The sequence below is a fragment of the Papaver somniferum genome, chromosome 9 (genome assembly GCF_003573695.1).
Source record: "Papaver somniferum cultivar HN1 chromosome 9, ASM357369v1, whole genome shotgun sequence".
NCBI classification, from domain to species: domain Eukaryota; kingdom Viridiplantae; phylum Streptophyta; class Magnoliopsida; order Ranunculales; family Papaveraceae; genus Papaver; species Papaver somniferum.
Window position 1 is genome coordinate 61873341 of NC_039366.1, and position 19971 is coordinate 61893311.

Below are 19971 nucleotides of genomic sequence, written 5' to 3' on the forward strand. Positions count from 1 at the left end.
ATGATTTGCACGAATCATTATCATTGTATATTAACTAAGAAAAGATTTCATGAATCTGTATTTGTCTGCAATTTGCTAAGTGCGTGGTGGTCTTTTCAAGAATTTGTTAAAGTAAAAAATTCTACCTTCAGAACAGGCCAATAGTTGGCGCTAGAGGCCATCGTTCAAACCATAACTGTTATCATCACCACCATTTACATCGTTTCAATTTTAAAGGCGGACAAGAAACAGACACATAGTGAAGGCCATGGTGTCTGATGCATCCATCGCCAATAGAATCGATTCAGAACCAATCATGGGTCCAAGGCCATTTACTAACCAGAAGACTTCAATGATCAGTGATAGTGGGGGGACAAGTGCACAATGACCGACATTTCTCTGGAATAGTGGCGCATAAGAGGATTCCAGAACCTTTTTTTAACATAAGGAAATAGTTTCATTTTCTTACCATAAAATAAATGGTGTGAATATTTAAAGATTTACAAGCTGAATTGGAACAAATGTGCAAAGTAACATTCAAGCCACGCAAATGGGAGCACTTAGTTGAGGCAGTAACTGGGCTGACTGCCTAAGCCATTAACTGACATTGACGATATTCCTTGTGACAGGAATTATAGCTACCAATCACCAGTAATAGAATTGGATTATAGACGCCATCCTACTGACATTCATCCTCTTATTTATGACTCATTCCCGGACATACCAATTTTAGATGGAATCTACAGGCACTTGTGAAGTCATGCTGTTCCAGAATACTCAAATGCCCAGGAACATGAGGATGGTGCAAGCTCAAACTCAAATATCGAAGAAGCAGATGCCAAGGTTACTGTAGTAGAAGCTCAATCTGCATCAGCTTTGACCTGGCAGAAGTTGATACAGATGCTGATGTCAAGATAACTATAGATTTCCTGAAGAATATATCAAATAACATAGGATGGATGGCACATGCACTCTTATCAGATGCACCTCAAAGAATAAATATGCTTCATCTATTGGTTTGTACCGTTAGTTTATCAATTTGATTCTCAGATCCTGGCCCAAAAATTTACTGATGCATCCGTCTTACGTGATATGCATTCGCTTCCTTAATGCTTCTTGTATGCCTTCTTGTATCAATTTTGTTTCTTGCAATGATGTAACAGTAGACTCCTATATTAACTAAGTTACTACAAGTCTACAAAAACTAAAACTAAAAGTATACACAAAAATTAAATAGCATGCCCAAAAATTGAAAAACCATGGACAGGAAAGAGTTGTGATTTGCTAACACATACAAGCTGGACAAACACAAAATCAACCTATATAGCCCCACACATTACAACCATAATTCATAAATATGGATGTCGAGAGAAAGGTAAGTTTCTTGAAACACTAACCTTTCAAGTAGATTCATTTTTCCATCAACATATTACTGCATTTCTACCTGATGAAGACTCAAACTTTTGTTAGTATATTTCTGACTGTATCACCATGTTTTATTCCATTTGGTTTAGTATGCGGGTGAGGGGGAAAATTCGTGAAATTACCCTCACCTGTACCTGAACGAGGGAGGTGATGCAACAATTTACTTGTACATGGGGTGAATTCAAACCTATGGTACTGTTGCGGATTCCTGCATCCAGTTCAGTTGGTTCTCAGATACTTTCTTTTTAGGTCGAAATTTCAGCTGCATCATTCTGATTGATCTTATGTAGCTAATTATAACAACCCAACTATCTTTAGTGTTCATCAACAACGTGGCTTTGAATATTGTGCTTTTGATACCTCAAAAACTTGAAAAAACACTGTTTTTCTTCTAACAGGGTAATCAGTTAAACAGAGCTGTAACCAGGAATCTTTTCAATTCTTTTTTTCTTCATCATCTCTCTCACTCTAGCAACTTCCTTCCATAAACCAACTCCTGCATAAATATTTGATAACACAACATAAACTCCATCGTTCCACGGTTCTAATTCTTCTAATTTCTTTGCCACATATTCTCCCATTTCCATATTTCTCACAAGCTCCCATCAATGCACCCCATATTGCAGCATTTGGCTTCATAGGCATTCTCTCAACCAACACTTTAGCTTCTTCTATCAATCCAGCTCGTCCCAACAGATCAACCATTACACCATAATGTTGTATCCTAGGATTAATACCGTAAGTTTGCTTCATCATATCAAAGTAATTTTTTCCTTCACTTACCAATCCTCCATGAACGCAAGCACTCAATACTCCGATGAATGTCACACTATTAGGAGGAACTCCATCCAATCTCATGTCCCGAAAACAGTCAAGTGCTTCGCTTACACACCCATGCATTGCATAACCTGTTATCAACGATGTCCACGTAGATACATTGCGACATACTACCCTTTCAAAAACTTTATGTGCTAAATCCATTCTGCCACACTTCCCGTACATGTCTACAAGAGAATTCGACATCAAAATATCTGATTTCTCTATAGTTCTCGCTTGAATAACACATTTATGCAACTGAAGACCTAGTTCCAAGTTGCCTAATCTTCCGCAGGCGGAAGTTATACTAACCATGGTAACACCATCCGGTGCAAAACCTTCTTTCAATAGTTTGATGAACATATGTATAGCTTCTTTTGCATTTCCTCCTTGAGCAAGTGCTCCTATAATGGCATTCCAGGAACCCAATTCTCTATCAACATTTTGTTCGAACACTTTGCGTGCAATTCCAAATTCCCCCGCCTTGGAATACAAACTAATTAGAGCACTTTCACAAAACTCATTTGATTCAAGCCCATTCTTTATAACAACTGAATGAAATTGCCGCCAATTTACCACATCAAGAAGCCGACAAGCAGCTTTTAACACAATGGGAATCGTATAATTATCGGGCGAGACACCGGAACGCAACATCACGAGATAAACTTTAAGTGCGGCAGATGGAATTTCACTCCTAACATAAGATCCCATAATGTTGTTCCATTGGAATGTACCAGGGTACAATTCTAGCATATATGTTCGGATAATCTGGCCATAAACATGATTTAGTTCTCTCACGCTGGTACAATTTGACAAATGATTTGCAAAAGTTTGGGCTGAGTTTGAACCAGAAACCAGAGATTTAATGTTTGTTGTATATTTGAACATCCCAATCTGGTGGGAATGGAAATGTCTGTAATGGAAAGGAGAAATAAGTTTTTGGGGTTCTTTAATCTTAGAAAGGTTTGATAAGAGGGAGTGAATCGACGTCATAATATAAAACCTTGAATCCGAAGCTTTTTCTCTCGCAGCTAGAAACTCATTCGGAAAGGTGTAGAGAAAACTGCATCTCATGAGCACTTGACAGCCTACGCAGTGTCGCGCCATCCTGGCTGCACACTGACTTGGCCTGTAATTCTGTAACGCGTAATCATTATGCGTCACTTACATGACCGTAACAATAACCCATTAGGCCAAGCATTATGGTGCAAGGCATCCGTTCCCTCACTATGGTGCCCTTTTTTTCCAATCCTGTTATAGGGGCATCATGATCCATTAGAGGGACGGTAACCTAATAAGACAAAAAGGGTCATTACATGATAATTCATGCCACCCCTTATCAAAAAAAATATGGAAATGACCAATTAACCGTTATTATTTAATAATCAAGATTAGTGATGATAATTAAGATTAATGTTGATAATCAAGATTAGTGTTGATAATTAATTTTCACTTATAATAACTCTAAAATCAGATTTTTAGAGTTGAAAAAAAAAGTTGTGAGGAGAAGAAAAAAGACATTTTTGTGAAACCCTAGATTTTGATTCACTCAACCAAAATGAGTGATTCCAGTGACAAATTTAAGATGGGTGAATCTCTAAATTAGTTCCCATTAGCTTTTTGTCGCTCAAAATTATCTAAAGTACGTAAAAAAATCGAAACTTTTAAAATTTCAGAAGAACTTACGGTTGGAATTTAGCTCGTTACCAACCGTAACTCTCAGTTACGGTTCCAAAAGTATCGAATACCAACCGTAACTGGTTCAATTTGGGAAAAATCCAATCGTAATACCAGTTACGGTTGGTAGAATGACAACATATAGCAACCGTAACAAATTACGGTTGGTAACTAATGAATCGAGATCAACCGTAATTAACCTACGGTTAGTAAGGTTATTTGAGTTACAAGTCGTAACTCAAATACGGTTGGTAACAGTGATGCAATTACAAACCGTACGTAAAAAGAAAATGAAACATCCAGGAACTTAAGTAACGAGACCAACCGTAAGTAATTTACGGTTGGAAAAAAAATTCGTAACTGAATATTTTATCTCAAAATCAAGAATTTACGGTTGGTATTTGAGTTAAATGAACCGTAACATCAACCAAATCTATAGTTACGGTTCCAATTGGAGTTATTACCAACCGTAACTCACATGCAACACAGAAATTTCAATTTCAATTTTGATCCAAAACCCTAATTTTTGATACAAAACTAACTTAAATCAAACACAATAAACAAAACTCTAACTGGGTCTTTTGGAAATATAGTTTTCAATCAACGATTATCAATTTTTCAAATCGTTGATTAATCGAGGACGATGAAAACTTCAATTTTAATGGAGGAGGAGAAGAGAAGAGAAGATGAAAAAAATCAAAAAAACTGTTTTGGTTTTTCTGATTCCATTAGGTTAAAAATAGGAGTAGGGTAATCTGGTCAATTTACATCCCCTATAGGACATCCCCTAACTAATAAGAGGGACATTGCTATCACCCTTGCCGCCCCTTTAACAGGATTGTTTTTTCCTTTTCTGCACGATACGGCTTCCGTATTTTTTTTCCCAGTTTTTTTTCCAATAGAAATATATTTGTCTAGGTAAAAAAATATATTTTAGAGTAAAAAAAAGATATATAATAGGTAAAAAAGAGATATAATAGGTAAAAAAAAGAGTAAAAATGGAAAGTTTTAAGGTAAAACTTTAAAAACCAGAAACGAAAACTCAGTAGTCATGTAAAATGCTTTGGCAACTCAGTGGCCGTATCAACTGCCATACGACTACTGAGTTTCCGTAAAGCGTAAATTTATTCGACTACTGAGTTGTCGTGTGATTTCCTTTCCCTACAAGGTGGATCAGATCTGATCCACTATGCCTCGTAAAAAAGGAATATCCTACTCATATAGGGATATGGGATAGAGCTGTCAAACGGGCAAGCTAGGGTCAACCCGGCCCTAGCTTGCCAACCCGTACTAGGGTTAGGGTCAACCCTAGCCCTATTACTATTCACGAACAAGCTGAAAACCGCAACCCTAAACCTAGACGGGTCAACCCTGACGGGTTGGCGGGTTGGCTTGTTAATGTTATCAATTTAAAAATTAAATTTAAAATTTAGGATTGTTTAGGATTATTCATTTAGTAAAGGTCGAACCTAGGTCAATTTGGTGTTTAACTAAAAGCCCCACCACTGAGTTGTAAAGTGGACGTTTTTATTGCCACTTAATCAACGAGATAGCCGGTTAGGACGCTTTAGTTTTCTTAGGCAGAGAACCCTAACATCAACTAAGCATTTTACTTTTTTTTTTTATCATTTTATAAGTTTAAATTAATGTGAGTAAGACTAACTCACTGTTTAAATTATGCTAGTCCTTTTATCAATTTAGGACATCCCGAATAAATATGTGATTGATGAATCTAAGTTGTAATTTAATTTATTGATTGATTATTTAAAATCTAAAAATTGTTATATTTGTTTGGGTAGATCCAAAATTAGCTTTATTTATTGATTTAAAATTAACTAATTCTAATATATGTTTGCAAATCATGGATTTTAAAGAGTTGGTGGGATTGAGGGATATATTTATTAATTTTGACGGGTTGACGGGTAACCCACGGGTTGGCCCTTGCCCGGCTTGTTTTCTAGTAGTTGTATATGCCAACCCTAACCCGACCCGTTTAGATAACAAGCCAAGCCGGGCCGGGTTGAAACAAGCCGGATTAGGGTCAACCCGCAAACCGGGTTATAAATTGACAGCTCTAATACGGGAGATCATGATGGATGGATTTTTAGCTTTTTCCCAACATACGAGGGATAGGTAGGGAAAAGGGGCACGATAGTGCTTGGCATAAGAAATTTGGAGTAAAATTGCATCCACCGGAAATAAATATATCGAGCTCAGTCCGCGAGTTCCAAATCACTGTACCGATTATTTTACTGGGAAAAGCATCCATATAGAAAATACGAGCAGCCCCAAAAATGCGTTCCCAGTAAGTTACTGGAGTACCCGCTGTTATCCCTTTCATCCTCACTCACACATCTTGACTTCCATCGTTCAGCTCCAGTTAATTAGGGTTTTAAAAAGAAACCCAAATGAGAAACTAGGGTAAATTGTTATGACCTAGATAAAGTATCTTTGTAGTGTGGGAGGTAGTTAATGGGGTTATCACGATTAGGTTCGAAATCATTTAGATGAGATTGAAGGAGTTGATCATTTATCAGACAGGTATAAGCTATTGCCAAAGAGGTAATCTTTATCTCACTACTCTGTGATGTTTGTTTAATCTTGTCGATATCATGACATTTAACTACAAATCACACAATTATTAGGAATGTATTCGAATCTAGTTGCTTTTTTGTTTATATATATCGGGTGTGAATTTGCTTTTTCATATTGGGTTGTCTTGTTCATGCTGTTGGTTTTAGTAGAAAGCATTTGAATAGAAGGGACCTTTTGCAAATTCATAATTAGATACCCCATAGGTAATTGCGCTTCCACTACATGTAAGCAAGGCAGTAAGCAAACGTATCACACACCAATTAGTTTTTCCTCCTGTCAATTAGAATTAAAATGAAAAACTGGAAGCCGTCAAAAGAGATTGCAGTGTGTTGCTGTTTCTAAAACCTGTTTTATCAGTTGTTGTTTCAGCGTAGATACTTAGGATGAGTAAGAAAAGTGATTGAAGGTGGAGTAGGAAACTTTAGTGTAGTTCCAATCCAGGGTTGAACTGAGATTAAAGTGTAGTTGCTCTAATTAGTGACGGACCAGTGTAGTGCTAAGCGAAATCTTATTTAAAGAGCAATCTCATTTTCATTGCTTTTGATTGAGAATAAAGATTAAGAAGGGCTATTATTTGGACCTGGAAGTCAATAGGACAAATGGACTGACCATGTTGAAAGAGAATCAATCAGAGTACTCTGAACGATGAAATGTTTGTATTGCTATAGGAACTTCTAACATGAAATTTTTCTACCCAACCATATCCAACTTCAGATAAAGTGGGCCTCTGTCCATCAGATACACAATAATCTTGCTGTGATTTGCTTGGGTACCAAGTTGAATAGTAGAACTTCCCGAAGTTCAGATTCTGAACCACTAAAACTACCAAATTTTCTAAAAAAATGGAAAGACGTAATTTTAGGTTTATACATTCAGATTGCTCCTTGTATCAAAAGCAGCGACTTTCCACCAGATTCTTGGAATTTAAAGTTTTAACACCAACTTCACCCTTCAAGCTTCAACAGAAAATGCATTGCATTCGTATCATGTCAAACCCTTATAGAAGTCATAAAGATGCAAATTTGTCTTCGTATAAACATTAAAAACTACGTTGAAACAAGGAAAAGAGGAGTATTATCTTCAGATGACTAGTATGGGGTCTCTCTCTGAACTTTGTCATTCCTTGAGGAGTAAGAGCAAAGTGGCATGTTTAAGTCCAAACAAACGAGTCCTTGTTCCTGGAGCTTCTGGTTTAGGTGGTATACTGTACTATATTCTCTGCTCTAATCTGATATAATCTCACACTTTACCCTACTTTAGTATGTTCCAATTGCAACAAAAGATATTTGTACAGGTCAATTTTCATTTAAGAAATTAAAGGAAAGATCAGACAAGCTAGTGCGAGGGGTTTGATAAGACAGAAGGAAGTAAAAAAAAAATGTTTTGGTTAAGCTATGTCATGATACAGCACTTTCTCTATTTGTTTAAAGGTTTAGGCTCAGTTTGATGTAGATTTGGTCCAGAGTTTGATTTTTAACTTAAGTCATTAAAAGCATAAAAAGGTACTCGCCTTTTATTTGTGCAGGTTTAACAAATTTTACCTTATCTTATAAGGTTTAAGCTGAGCTGCACATGCAGTATATCAAAGAAATTCACGTGTTGTGCGGATATGCATGCTTGTTTAGCGTAGATTTGTTACCTTCTGAAGCAATTACTCATGATGTGCTTGTAGAATGTGCATTGCGAAAGAGTGATTAATTGGATTCAAGTTTTGTTGCCGTAGTGTTTATTTTGAAATATGTAAAGAACTACTTAATTTTGTCAGATAGTGTAGTATCCCAGTACTAAAAATCCTCTCTAGGTCTTTGAAGTAATAGTTCTTCAGGATTTTGATCACAGTATTACTTAAAATTCCAATACTTGAGTGTTGATGTCTCTTATATGTGAGGGTTTATCATGTTCATTTTCAAAGAGGGTCAAGTAGTAACTGTAGATTACATCTTCTTGGAGATCATAGTCTTCAAGTCTTTAATAATCCTTTGCTGCATTTCTTTTGTTTTTCGTTGTTGTACTTTCTCTTCGGTTTTTGATTTGAACAAAAAAATAAATAATCGGTATTTGGTTAACTGATCCATATGATATTTCGTAAAAAAAAATTACGTTAAGTAAATTAACTCCATATTGATTAGCTAATTGTTTGGGAGTAACATTAGTATCACAACAAATTCTAACATTTAAACCTCCCGTTTATTGCAACTGCATTGGTTCTGAAGAACTTTGTTTGTTCGTCTCTCTGTGTGTGCAGACAGAAGTCTGCATCAGCTTGCTATCACCAGTGCGGTTTGCAGCTGACCATAGGCAGCCATGCAAACTGTTTCTCTAATTCGCTCATGTATTTTAATCAGGTTTCTCTCTCTCTCTGCGTCTCTCATGTGTATATATTGTCAGCATCATCTATTTATTTTTGTGCGTGGTTACTTCTGTTCATCCTATCTGCAATCCTCTTGTAGAAAAAACTCCAATAAATCATTCGGAAGGAGGAGAAAGGAAGTCCCATATGGGATTCAAGTCAGATTACCTTGTGATGCCCTCAATTATAAGTTCCGCAAATCTATGCATCGCTCCAGACTCTTTGCAGCTCTTGACACAAACGACAATCATCCACCTATTTTGGTTCCCGAGGACAATGCTAACAACGTACCTGAACAGGAACAAGTTTCAATTCTTAGCGGATGGTCTCCTCCGAGACCCCTCTGGAGGGGATTATCAGTTTTAATCTTGGCAGGGCAAGTAATTATCAGGCTTCTAAAAGGAAAAATCCACAGAAAAAACACCCTTCAGCAGCTGGAGAGAGTTGGACCCAAATCAGTTGGGGTCTGTCTTTTGACCTCAGCTTTTGTAGGCATGGCCTTCACGATTCAATTTGTTAGAGAATTTACCAGATTGGGATTAAACAGATCCGTTGGTGGAGTTCTTGCTCTTGCTTTTGCTAGAGAGTTGAGCCCTGTTATCACATCTATTGTAGTCGCAGGGCGTATAGGGAGTGCATTTGCAGCAGAATTGGGAACAATGCAAGTCTCGGAACAGACTGACACCTTGAGAGTGCTAGGATCTGACCCTGTTGACTACCTGGTTACACCTAGGGTTATCGCTTGTTGCGTTGCTTTACCAATTTTAACGCTGATATGCTTCACAGTGGGTATGGCCTCCAGTGCTCTTCTGGCCGACGCAGTCTATGGAGTGAGCATCAATATCATTTTAGATTCGGCTCAGAGAGCTCTCAGGCCATGGGATATAATCAGTGTGATGATCAAGTCTCAGGTGTTTGGTGGGGTTATTTCTATTGTAAGTTGTGCATGGGGGGTTACGACTCTTGGCGGTGCTAAAGGTGTTGGAGAATCAACCACTTCTGCCGTGGTGATATCACTTGTGGGTATTTTTATCGCTGATTTTTTCTTATCATGTTGCTTTTTTCAAGGTGCAGGAGATTCACTGAAATCTTGCATGAGTTAGTTCTGTTCAATCTCTTTAGTTTAGTTGTTGGTCAGTCTGTAGTGATTTTATGTGTGCTCGAGCTCTTCAATTGAAACACATTGGTTCAGTCTTGCCTGTAAATCCTTTTTCTGTTTCTTTTTTTTCTTTTGTTTTTTTATAGTATGCCTGAAGTTGAATCTCTATATCACTTTCTAAACTGTTAATATATTATAAGGATATCATCATCGTTTTCTTTTCCTTCTTACTTAATCAAATGTGAATATATGCAAGTCGCTCTACTATTTCAAGGAGGCTGAAGAAACTTCCGGGCACGGTGTTTCAACTTGAATACTGTCATTGTTTTGTACACCACCAGTAAGGGAAAACAAGCCAGTAACATCCAGTGGGAATCCAAATTTTCCTTTCCATGTTTTCCACGGCTCGGTGAATATGATTCTATGAACCAGGCATTGTGACATGCCAGGGCAATGTTTGGCCATGCATTAACTGGCACTCGTTGGCTTCAGTGTCTTTCTTAGAGCAAGTCTTATGGTGGAATTCAAACTATTCCAAGTGTGGAAAAATCATGGAATGTCAAGTCTAGTGGTTTCCAAGTTGGGGTCTTTCACAGAAAATCCAAGCAAGGTTTCACGATTTCGTGGAAGGATTCGTGGAATCCATCTGAACGCTAATAAGAATAGCGCTAAAAAACGCCATTAAGAATTGCGTTTTTTTTTATCCGTAGATTTAAAATGAGTTGTTGAAATCTAACGGCAGAGAAAAAAGCTTCATTCTTAATAGCGTTTTTTTAGCTCCATTCTTAATTGCATTTTTTTAGCTCCATTAAGAATAGTGTTTCTACTATTCCACCATTACACTTGCGCTTCCATCCACAGTTCCAAGTGTTGAGGTGGCGTGGAAGATGGATGGATTCCATCATAAGACTTGCTCTTAGAATGGCACAACCCCGAAGGGCCAATGAAGTGCAAGGGTGGCACTACATTGTAAATGCATTTGGCTAAGTAATGAAGCTATTGGCCGACACAATGAAGCTTCATTAAGTAGAAGGCAAGACAAAGCCAAAGTTGCAAGATGCAACATGCAACATGCGAGTTGGTATGTTGGCATGCGACATGTTGGCATGTCCGTGGAATTGAGTTGGCCCAAACTCAAGGACGATGCAAGCATGTAGAATAGACTAAGGATTAGTCTATGCATTAGTTCAAGGCTGGCCAAAGCTTGAACAATGCAAACAAATTGGTAATGCAAGAGTTGCATTGTTGTTGTCAAGCTAATTGGCGAAGTGAAGCATATATGACGCATGAGTAACTAGAGTGAGCTTAAGGAGCTGGCCTCGATGTTTAGAGCATAAGGATTGTCCGTGCATGAGTTTGGAATGATAAACATGCAGGGCCAAGAGAGCTGAACGTTGGTGCAAGACAGAATCCAGTATGGCACGGCAAGTGTGCAATACGGCTCAAGTGACGGTTAGGAGTTGGTTATTGGCTTTGCGAGCATGTCAATGAAGTGAGACAAGATAGAACGGTTACAAAAGAAATTTTTAACCATGTGGAGTGTTCATAACCACCAAGAACAGGTGTGGCATCTGTTGGCTTGACAACACAAAAGGTGGCAGTTGGAAAAGCAAGCTGGCGGTTATGGAAACTACCTGATGGGACACATGGTTGTTCCATGCGTGTGCAAGTGTTGTGCACGGTTTTGGATAGTGAGTTTGATGTATAAATAATCCTAAGGAGTGGGAAAAATCAGTAGGCTTACATAGAGAGAGTTTTGTAGACATGTAGTCTCATACTTGAGAGAAAAAAGGCATCACCAAGAGGGTGATGGCCTGTTTTGGTCCATGTGATGGACTGTTTTGTATAATCTTCCTTAATGCAATGAAATGGGTTTATTGTGTTAGTTCTTTGTGTTCATTATGTTGCTGGTCTTGTGTGAGAAGTGTTGAAGTGCATGGAAGAACCTCTTATGCTTATGGGGACATGAAGAGTTAGAGAGAAAGAACAAAAGACTTCCGTTGTTTTATGCCTTATGAGTGAAGGTAGATGCGTACTTCGATGCAAGTGTGCAAGGCTGAGTGATTGTGGGTGAAGATGATTCACTGAACCACAATCATTGCCGGTCATGTCCCATGAAAATTTTAGGCTACCGACTTCACATTCTACGACGGTTTTGGTTGTGTTTGCTTTCCATTTCATTTCTCAAGCCCATTTTGCCACTGAATATGTGACCGGTGGTTTAAAATTTTCACCACCTGATTCCGTTGTTTCAGCGATGTCTTAGTTTTTTTTTTTTTTGGATCGATGTCTAGTTAGTAAGGGCCTACTAACAGAAATGGGTGTGTGGCAACCGGAAAGAAGAAGTGCTTCGGCTTCTCACACTTCGCTTCTATCAGGATAACTTACGAGCAACTTCTAGAAGTTGTTTTAGTATTTTACAAATCCATTCAAGCTTATTGCCTTTTTTTGCAAGTGGTTGCCACTAGAGTAAAAGGTAAATGAAAAAAGAATGAAGAGGAGGCGAAAGAAACACATATACTATTGATAAACTTCAAGATTGTTTATGTTTTTCAAATTGAATTTCTTGTTTAATTACACACCAGAATCATGGATCAAGCTAGGAAAAAGAAAGGGAAGAGGATTAGAGAAGCCACACAGAGAAGAGGTTGCAGCAAAAAAATAACATGTCTTGTCGAGCAGATCACAAACTCAAAAGAGTGGAGACCGAAAGATATTCCCAAGAGGCCGTTGTGAGTTACCATTTAATAGAACAACTTTACAAGTATTTAATGAGTAGCCAAGCAACAACAGCCAGACCAACAATCCCAAGGACGGCTAACAGCAAGCACATAAAGGAGCAACCACCTTTTGTACGCTTATTCAATATGGCCAGTCTCTTTTGCACCCGCTGCACCCACAAACAAAAACAGGTTAATGTAATGACCACTGCAAACCTGCACTCACCATTTAGTGGCTTCAATATAGGTAGGTAACAGAAAGAAGACCCGCTATAAGATCGGTGGGCACTTACAATTGCAATCCTTGAAAATCTCAAAGTAATACATGGGTCAGCCAAATAATAATATTGTTTCACACTTCAGGCAGTTTCAGCCACAGATGAAACGAACTGAAGCTATTGGATTAAAATCATACTTGTTCCTTTTTGGACTAGTCATACACAAGAATGTTTTGACAAAGATATGGCATTCCAGTTTGCTCTATGTTATACATACTGGGCTCTTCAAGGAATTTTCTTTGCACCTTGTTAGAGATCCTAATGTACAGTAGTAAACCACCAGATTTGGGACTGCAGCTAGTAACTACACCATAGTGTGCTGACACTGGAACTGTGTGCATATATGAAATAAGTAGTTGCATGCCCCATTTGAAAAGATACATGGATAGAAAGTGTCACCTGCAACCGGGAGTTTGATTGTTCTACATGGTCATCCAAGTTATCCTGCAAGCCCAAAGAGCAAGGAACGTTAAAGAGTCCAATATAGAATTTTGACAAACAAAATAGGAAAGACCAAGAGGAGAAACCATACGATCAGCCTAGTATGTAGAGTAAGTTCCTCATTGACTGCCAATGCAATATGTTTTGTACTATGTACTGTCTCCTCCAGCTTCTCGAGACCCTCATCTTGTTCTGCTCAAATGAGTATGTGTATTGATCCACATCAGAAAAAATTCACGTCCAAGTTAAATATAAGAAGAAGTTAAGTAATATGTACTACCTTTCATCACTTGCCTCTGAAAACCAACAAGACCGCGATTGTCCAACCCTGTTGCTCTGGTCATAATATCAGCTGGCTTTATCTCTTGACCAAGCAAGCTATCCCTGGTAGCAAAGTTCGACATATTCAATGCGGAGGCCATCTGATTTGCTTTTGATTTCAAATTTGTGAGCATGTCCTGCCGTTTCTGCATCTCCTTGTCTTTTCTGCGTATTCAAACGAGGATGGCATACATAAACCTCAAGAGACAGGAATGATATATTACACCCAATAAGCAATTTTGTGAGCAACTGAATTTGCTTACACCAAAAACTGACTCCAAGTTGTCAGAAAACAAAATTCATAAACAAGGACTCCCTTATACGACCAATCCAAAATTTCCGCACAACAAAAAGACATAAAACATGTTTTAGACACTAAGAGAAAATACACAATATAGGATTGTAATGTGAAGTAGAATCAGAATAGAAACTAACACGAAATTAGTTTGGGGATCTTTTACTAGTTTAATTATATCATATCAACTAATAAAAGAATGCGAACTGCATACATGTTCTGCTTATTTGGAAGCTTTGACAACAGGGACTGCAAGCTGTCAAGTCTTGTTCTTAGAATGGTGATTTTCCTTCGAATTGCAGATAAGTAACGTTGCGTATCTGGTCCTGAAGAAGGTAATGAACCGCTATCTGTAATCATGGCACTGACATCATCAGACAATTTTGATGCTTCAGTAAATTCCTTCATCCATGAGTCTGAAGATGAAGCCATTGCACCTGGAAAAAGACAAACCACAAATACCCCCAAAATAATTAAAATTAAAGAAACCAAACACATCCAGAAACAAACATTTACATGCCCAAAGATCTTAATTCCTCTGACAACATTCAGTTAGGGTTAAAAAGGGATTAATTGATCTAAATTTCAAAAATAAAATAAAAAATACAATGATTCACAAATTAATAGACCAAGCAATTCAAAACCCTAAGTATTTGAAAGACAAGGATTTGTTTACCTTGGATTGGTGAAGTGGAATCAGACAAGAGAAGAAGGAATTTGAAATGGATCGATTGTTTTGATTAGTTGTTGATATCAACAGCTGGGTGTGTTCGTATGGGGGAGAACAGAGAGGAGAGTAGATGTTTTTCTTCAAAAGGTCAAAAATAACTTTAGGGTCACCACTCACAGGATGACATTTGGCATAATGTCTCTTATTATATACACGTGAGCTGTGCTAACCGTCGATAAGAGTTAAATGCATACTGCTAGAGAGTTCACCAAATTTTACAAGGGTTATTAATCAAGTCTGGTAGACCCGGTTGAAGCATGGTTGCTAACAGGGCACTAACTAGGGCCGTAAAGCCGTCGGTTGGTTCGGGTTTTAACCAAAACTGGCCACTAAGCCGATAGTCTATCGGTTTTGAAAATTATAATAGTCACCAAGCCGCCTAGGTATCGGTTCAATGTTAAATCAATCTGAGTTTGTCCGGTAGGTAGCGGTTTATAACGATTCAAATGTATACAAAAAAAAAAAAAAGAAAAAAAAAACTTAATTTTGTTTTTTCTCAATTATACAGACGTGATGTTGTAAAAAAATAAAAAATAACAAAGATGTTTATATCACAAATCTATTTTAATCCAGGCTCTTCTACAATCAATGTTATGACAAAGCCTCAATACTTCATTTCCATTAATGAAATCATATTCTCAAAGATCTGAAATACCTTGTGTTAGAGCACTGTTCGGTCGAACTCGCAAGCGTTGTTATCTCAAGCTTGTTTGTAAAGTTTAGTTGATCCAAACTATATACTTGATTTCTAGTCTACTTATAGTTATGTCTCGGATTAGGATAGAATGTGTGGTTGAGCTTTAGACTTCATGGCGTTCACCAATTGAAGACGAAGATCTACTAAGGAGCTTGGAGGAACTTCATCAACATAAGGTATGTGGAGACTAAAACTTATCTATCACTCAGAAGTTTATTCTATTATATCGTATAATGAGATTAAGTCGTATAGTTATATAGACTTTTACATTATACACACTTGATATTTCGAGCCGAGTTTATCTCGCTTATCTTTTTCTCGAAATATGTTTTGGAAGTTTTTTGCTTTAGCTATGTTCATCATATTCTTGACGAGTTTAGTTGGAAACAATTTATTTGTTGGAAACTAAATACAATGTCAAAAGATGATCATGTGAAAATTACCTTGAACATCTTATATGATTTGTGTGAGACAGTCATATGATGTTAGCTTGGGAAGTTTCGTATTGATCATTCATTCACTTGAAAATTACTTGAATCTAGTAGTTTGTGAGACAACCATTGTCGTCTTCCAGGGATGTTTCAATGATTGAAATGAGAGTTTAAAACACTTACCCATGTGTGGATACAACACGGTATGCATACCTAGTATGCGAACTGTATTGTGATGGTTCAGGTCCGGAGCTGATGTTCGCGTACCTGGTTGGCGAACGCAATGGTAAAGTTCTAGAATCGGTCATGTACTCATGAACTAAAACATTTATGATCTGAGGAATGCAATCTTTGCAAACCGTGGCTTGATGTTTATGAATTGATTCTTGTATAAGTACTTTGTACGATTACGAATCAAACCGATTAAGATTCAATTTGTTCATATATATTTCTATAACACAATTAGATTCATTTGATTAGCTTTCGTGATTGATTGATCTTCATATTTTATCTAGTTTTGTTTGATGAATACGGTTAAGACAAAAGTGTCCATATGGCTAACTTCGGTTAACTATTATTGAGCCAACTCAATATACACGTTTAGGTACGGTAACCCATATCTAAATGAAGGTATATTTCATTTGTGTGTAACAAGATAAGACCATATAACGGTGGAAATTGATTTCTTTATTTTTAAGCAGACTTAGCTTGAATGTTAAATCAGGTTTTCATCTAACGGTGAATATTGAATGTTTTGTTATTAAGCTATCTTAACTTTGATTGAAAGGAACCTTGATTGGAAAGACTATATAAGGGAGAACTCTAGCAATGGGAAAACCTAATCCCCATACTTCTGTGTGTTCCTAGTTGCATACTAGAGTTGATTCTCCTTTAACCTAGGTTTTTCCTAAAACCATTATAGGTTAACGACTTGAAGACTTCATTGGGATTCGTGAAGCCAGATTTAACCATTTTCTCTATAGTTGCGTATTATGACCTTACTTGTTCCATCGTATTGAGTTTTATCTTCTCTAAGATTTACTCGAGATTTATCTCTGATACGTAAGATATAAAAAGTAATCACAACAGTTCTTCGTCTCAGACTCTTGTGATTCCACAATAACTTTTCCTGTTAATCAGTTGGGTTATTGTGAGGTGACTAATATTTTTAGGTTGCTCTTCGGGAGTATAAGACCGGATTATTAGTTGGTTCATGTTCACCTTGATTTCATCAAAAGACGGAACAAAAACCGAATAAAGAATAGACATATCTGTGGGAGACAGATTTGTTTATAAGTCTTCGACTTTGGGTCGTAGCAACTCTTAGTTGTGGGTGAGATCAGCTAAGGGAATCAAGTGCGCAGAATCCAGTGTGGTTCTAGAAGAGTAAAGAACGCGGCTGTACCTTAATCGATGTGACACTTGGTTAGGGCTCAACTACATTCCAGTCCGGAGTCAACTTGTAGTAGGCTAGTGTCTGTAGTGGCTTAATACAGTGTGGTGTTCAGAACTGGACTAGGTCCCGGGGTTTTTCCTGCATTTACGATTTCTTCGTTAACAAAATTTCTGGTGTCTACGTTATTTCTTTTTCGCATTATATTTTTATATAATTGAAATATCACAGGTTGTGCGTAGTTTAATCAGTTGATAAATTTGACCTTATTTGTTGGATAGAAGTTGATTGACACTTGGGCATTGGTCTTTGGTACCGTCCAAGTTATTTCTCATATCAATCAGGCTCGCAGGTTGCTATCTGTTTGGTTTGCTGATTGTATTGAGAGAGAGAGATATAAACTCTTTGATTTAATTCTTTATTGAGTCTCGCTTTTAAGTTGGTGCTCTCGGAACTAAGTTGGAGGTTGGTCTATACAGATTGTCGAACGAATTATTGGGTGTGGTTGTTATACCCCTGTTTTTTCAATTGGTATGAGAGCAGGCAAACACTCTAAGACCTCATAAGTCTGTGTTTGTAAAAATCTGACTCTATGGACAGTAGTGCTATCTCTGAGAAACGCATCACCAGGAATAAAAGTTATGATTCTATGGAATCTATTAAAGAGAATGATTTGTCTGTCTCAAATATAGATGAACATCTTGTTCCCATGAAAAAGGCAAATATTGATAAGTGTTATCCTTTTTACCTTATTGATGAGTCTGACTCTGAAATAGAAAAGTAAGTAGCCAAAGAAAGTGCAGTAATTCTAAAACAAGCTAGAATTCAATCCACTGAAGTTATCAGGCCGAAACACAAAGTCAATATGCTTATCAGTATAGTTAATGATCGTGACTCTCAGATAAAGATTCTCCGTGAAGAAAAAGCCGAAGTAAGCTTGTCAAATAATTTACTCAAGCCCAAACTAAAGGAGAATGTTTTAGAGGTTAAAAAGCTATTGAGTAAATATATTCAATGCAACGTTTGTTCTGAAGAGCCCATTATACCTATTGCTTCTGAAAAAACTGAGATGTCAGAAAACATGACTTCTACTCATAGTTGTCTAACGAAATCAGTTTCATAAGATAAGGTGCAATTCCTTCTGATTACTAAAGATGTGCTTACTACCTCCTCTAGTTAAGGAATTAATGCATCTCACGGAAGGAATCTAAGGATTATGTTAAATCTACTCACTCTAATCACTCCGGTGATCAGAAAGTATGTTTCTTTTGTTTTACAAAGGGACATGTTCGACGGAAATGCAAATCAAGGTTGGATAATAACTATATTGGCCAACTCCAACACACCTTAGATTTAATACTCAAAGTGTAACTGATATTTGTATGTCTAAAGCAATTGGTTCTAGGACTCACCCTGAGATTTGTTCTAGGAAGATCATTTCAATTTTCTCCTCTAATGTTCAAACTTATAATAGTAGATTTGACACGAATCGGTCAAGGAGGTTTCAAAAGAATCCTTCTCAAAGTAATTTTGGGGATGGTTTTCAAAGTGTGAAAAAGGTACCAGAAGGTGTAAACAACGATGAAGATGTGCGATTGAAAAAAACGAAGAAAAAAAACCCGAAAAATGCTTTCCCATGAAAAACCAGATATTTTCCAGTTTCTCTTCTTCTTTCATGGAAAAAACCTTCTTCTCCGAGTAAACTGTAGGGCCACTTGGGGGGAAAGACAGATCACGAGCATAGGGATGTAAACGAGGATCCTGATTAAGGTACAAGAGGCTGTTGTTGGGGGCGAGATTTTCTTTCACCTTTTTTCCTTTTCTTTGTTTAGGAATGTCCATGTCTCTATCGCATTTGAAAATCTACTGAGACTTTCGTTAACAATCTTGTTACTTCTTAAGTTTTCTGTTCAATCGTGATCCTGAAATGTCTAATTAAGTTTCTTTTTTTTTTCAATTTTGGGTAAGAACCAGGGTTGGCAATATATGGTCTTTCATTTGGGTAGGCTTCGATTTTGACTTAGGGGTTCTCAATTGAGTTTGCAAATCTTATTTTGGATCCCTCTCTGTTTTCTTTGTTATTTGGATTGATATTTTCCGTCTGCTCTCAGTGTCTTTTAGTCCCTTATGTTTTAGGTGTTGTAACGATCGCTCCCTTCCTTTGAGCTAGGGGCTTTCTTGATCTGTTTGATTGATCGGTTTTTGGTGCTTCATTTTAGGAATTACATAATCCGTCACTTGTCTCTATCTCTTTAAGTCGGTTTGTTTTTGATGTGCAATTAGAAAATGGTTTTAGCTTATTTCTCCCTATCTTGTTGCTTCTCTAGAAATTGGGATAATCTAATTGTTTTAGTTATATGGTTTAATTCGGGTCTTTATAATTTCTATTGAAATTGTGTTAATGATCAAATATGAATTAGGTGAGTTCTTATTCATATCTAAGGTTGAGTAATTTCTTTCGAAATTGTTATTATAATCTTCTGTTTATGTAATTTTTATTGAACTGTGGTAGTAATCAATTGGAATTGTATGTTTTATAGTGACAATTTAGGATAATGTAATTTCCTGTGTAGCCATCATCTTAGTGCTCTGCAGTTTCTATTGATCTGTAGTAGTAACCAAATGGAATTGTGAATTTTATAGTGACAATTTAGAATTATGTAATTTCCTCTGTATCCATGATTTTAATGTTCTGCTTAGTGGTATGCAGTTTTGTTTCGAATA

General features: G+C 37.1%; 2 protein-coding genes and 1 pseudogene across 3 annotated transcripts; 1 reads left to right on the forward strand and 2 right to left on the reverse strand.

Moving 5' to 3' along the window:
• Nucleotides 1–471: 471 nt before the first annotated feature.
• Nucleotides 472–3231, reverse strand: LOC113314295 (annotated as a pseudogene).
• Nucleotides 3232–6062: 2831 nt separating this feature from the next.
• LOC113313662 (protein TRIGALACTOSYLDIACYLGLYCEROL 1, chloroplastic-like) lies at nucleotides 6063–10164 on the forward strand. Of its 2 annotated transcripts, none has more exons than XM_026562457.1 (3): nucleotides 6063–6438; nucleotides 8738–8837; nucleotides 8943–10164. In XM_026562457.1, the coding sequence occupies exons 2-3, from the start codon at nucleotides 8797–8799 to the stop codon at nucleotides 9943–9945; spliced, it is 1044 nt and encodes a 347-aa protein (XP_026418242.1). In that variant the 5' UTR covers nucleotides 6063–6438; nucleotides 8738–8796; the 3' UTR covers nucleotides 9946–10164. The 2 variants fall into 2 exon arrangements, with proteins under 2 accessions (XP_026418242.1, XP_026418241.1); XM_026562456.1 differs by having other exon boundaries at nucleotides 6064–6459.
• A 2275-nt stretch (nucleotides 10165–12439) lies between these two features.
• On the reverse strand, nucleotides 12440–14805 carry LOC113307679 (syntaxin-52-like). Its single transcript, XM_026556132.1, has 6 exons — nucleotides 14673–14805; nucleotides 14211–14433; nucleotides 13661–13866; nucleotides 13472–13572; nucleotides 13339–13383; nucleotides 12440–12831 (listed from the first exon to the last, which is right to left on the reverse strand). The coding sequence occupies exons 2-6, from the start codon at nucleotides 14426–14428 to the stop codon at nucleotides 12700–12702; spliced, it is 702 nt and encodes a 233-aa protein (XP_026411917.1). The 5' UTR covers nucleotides 14429–14433; nucleotides 14673–14805; the 3' UTR covers nucleotides 12440–12699.
• Nucleotides 14806–19971: the final 5166 nt, after the last annotated feature.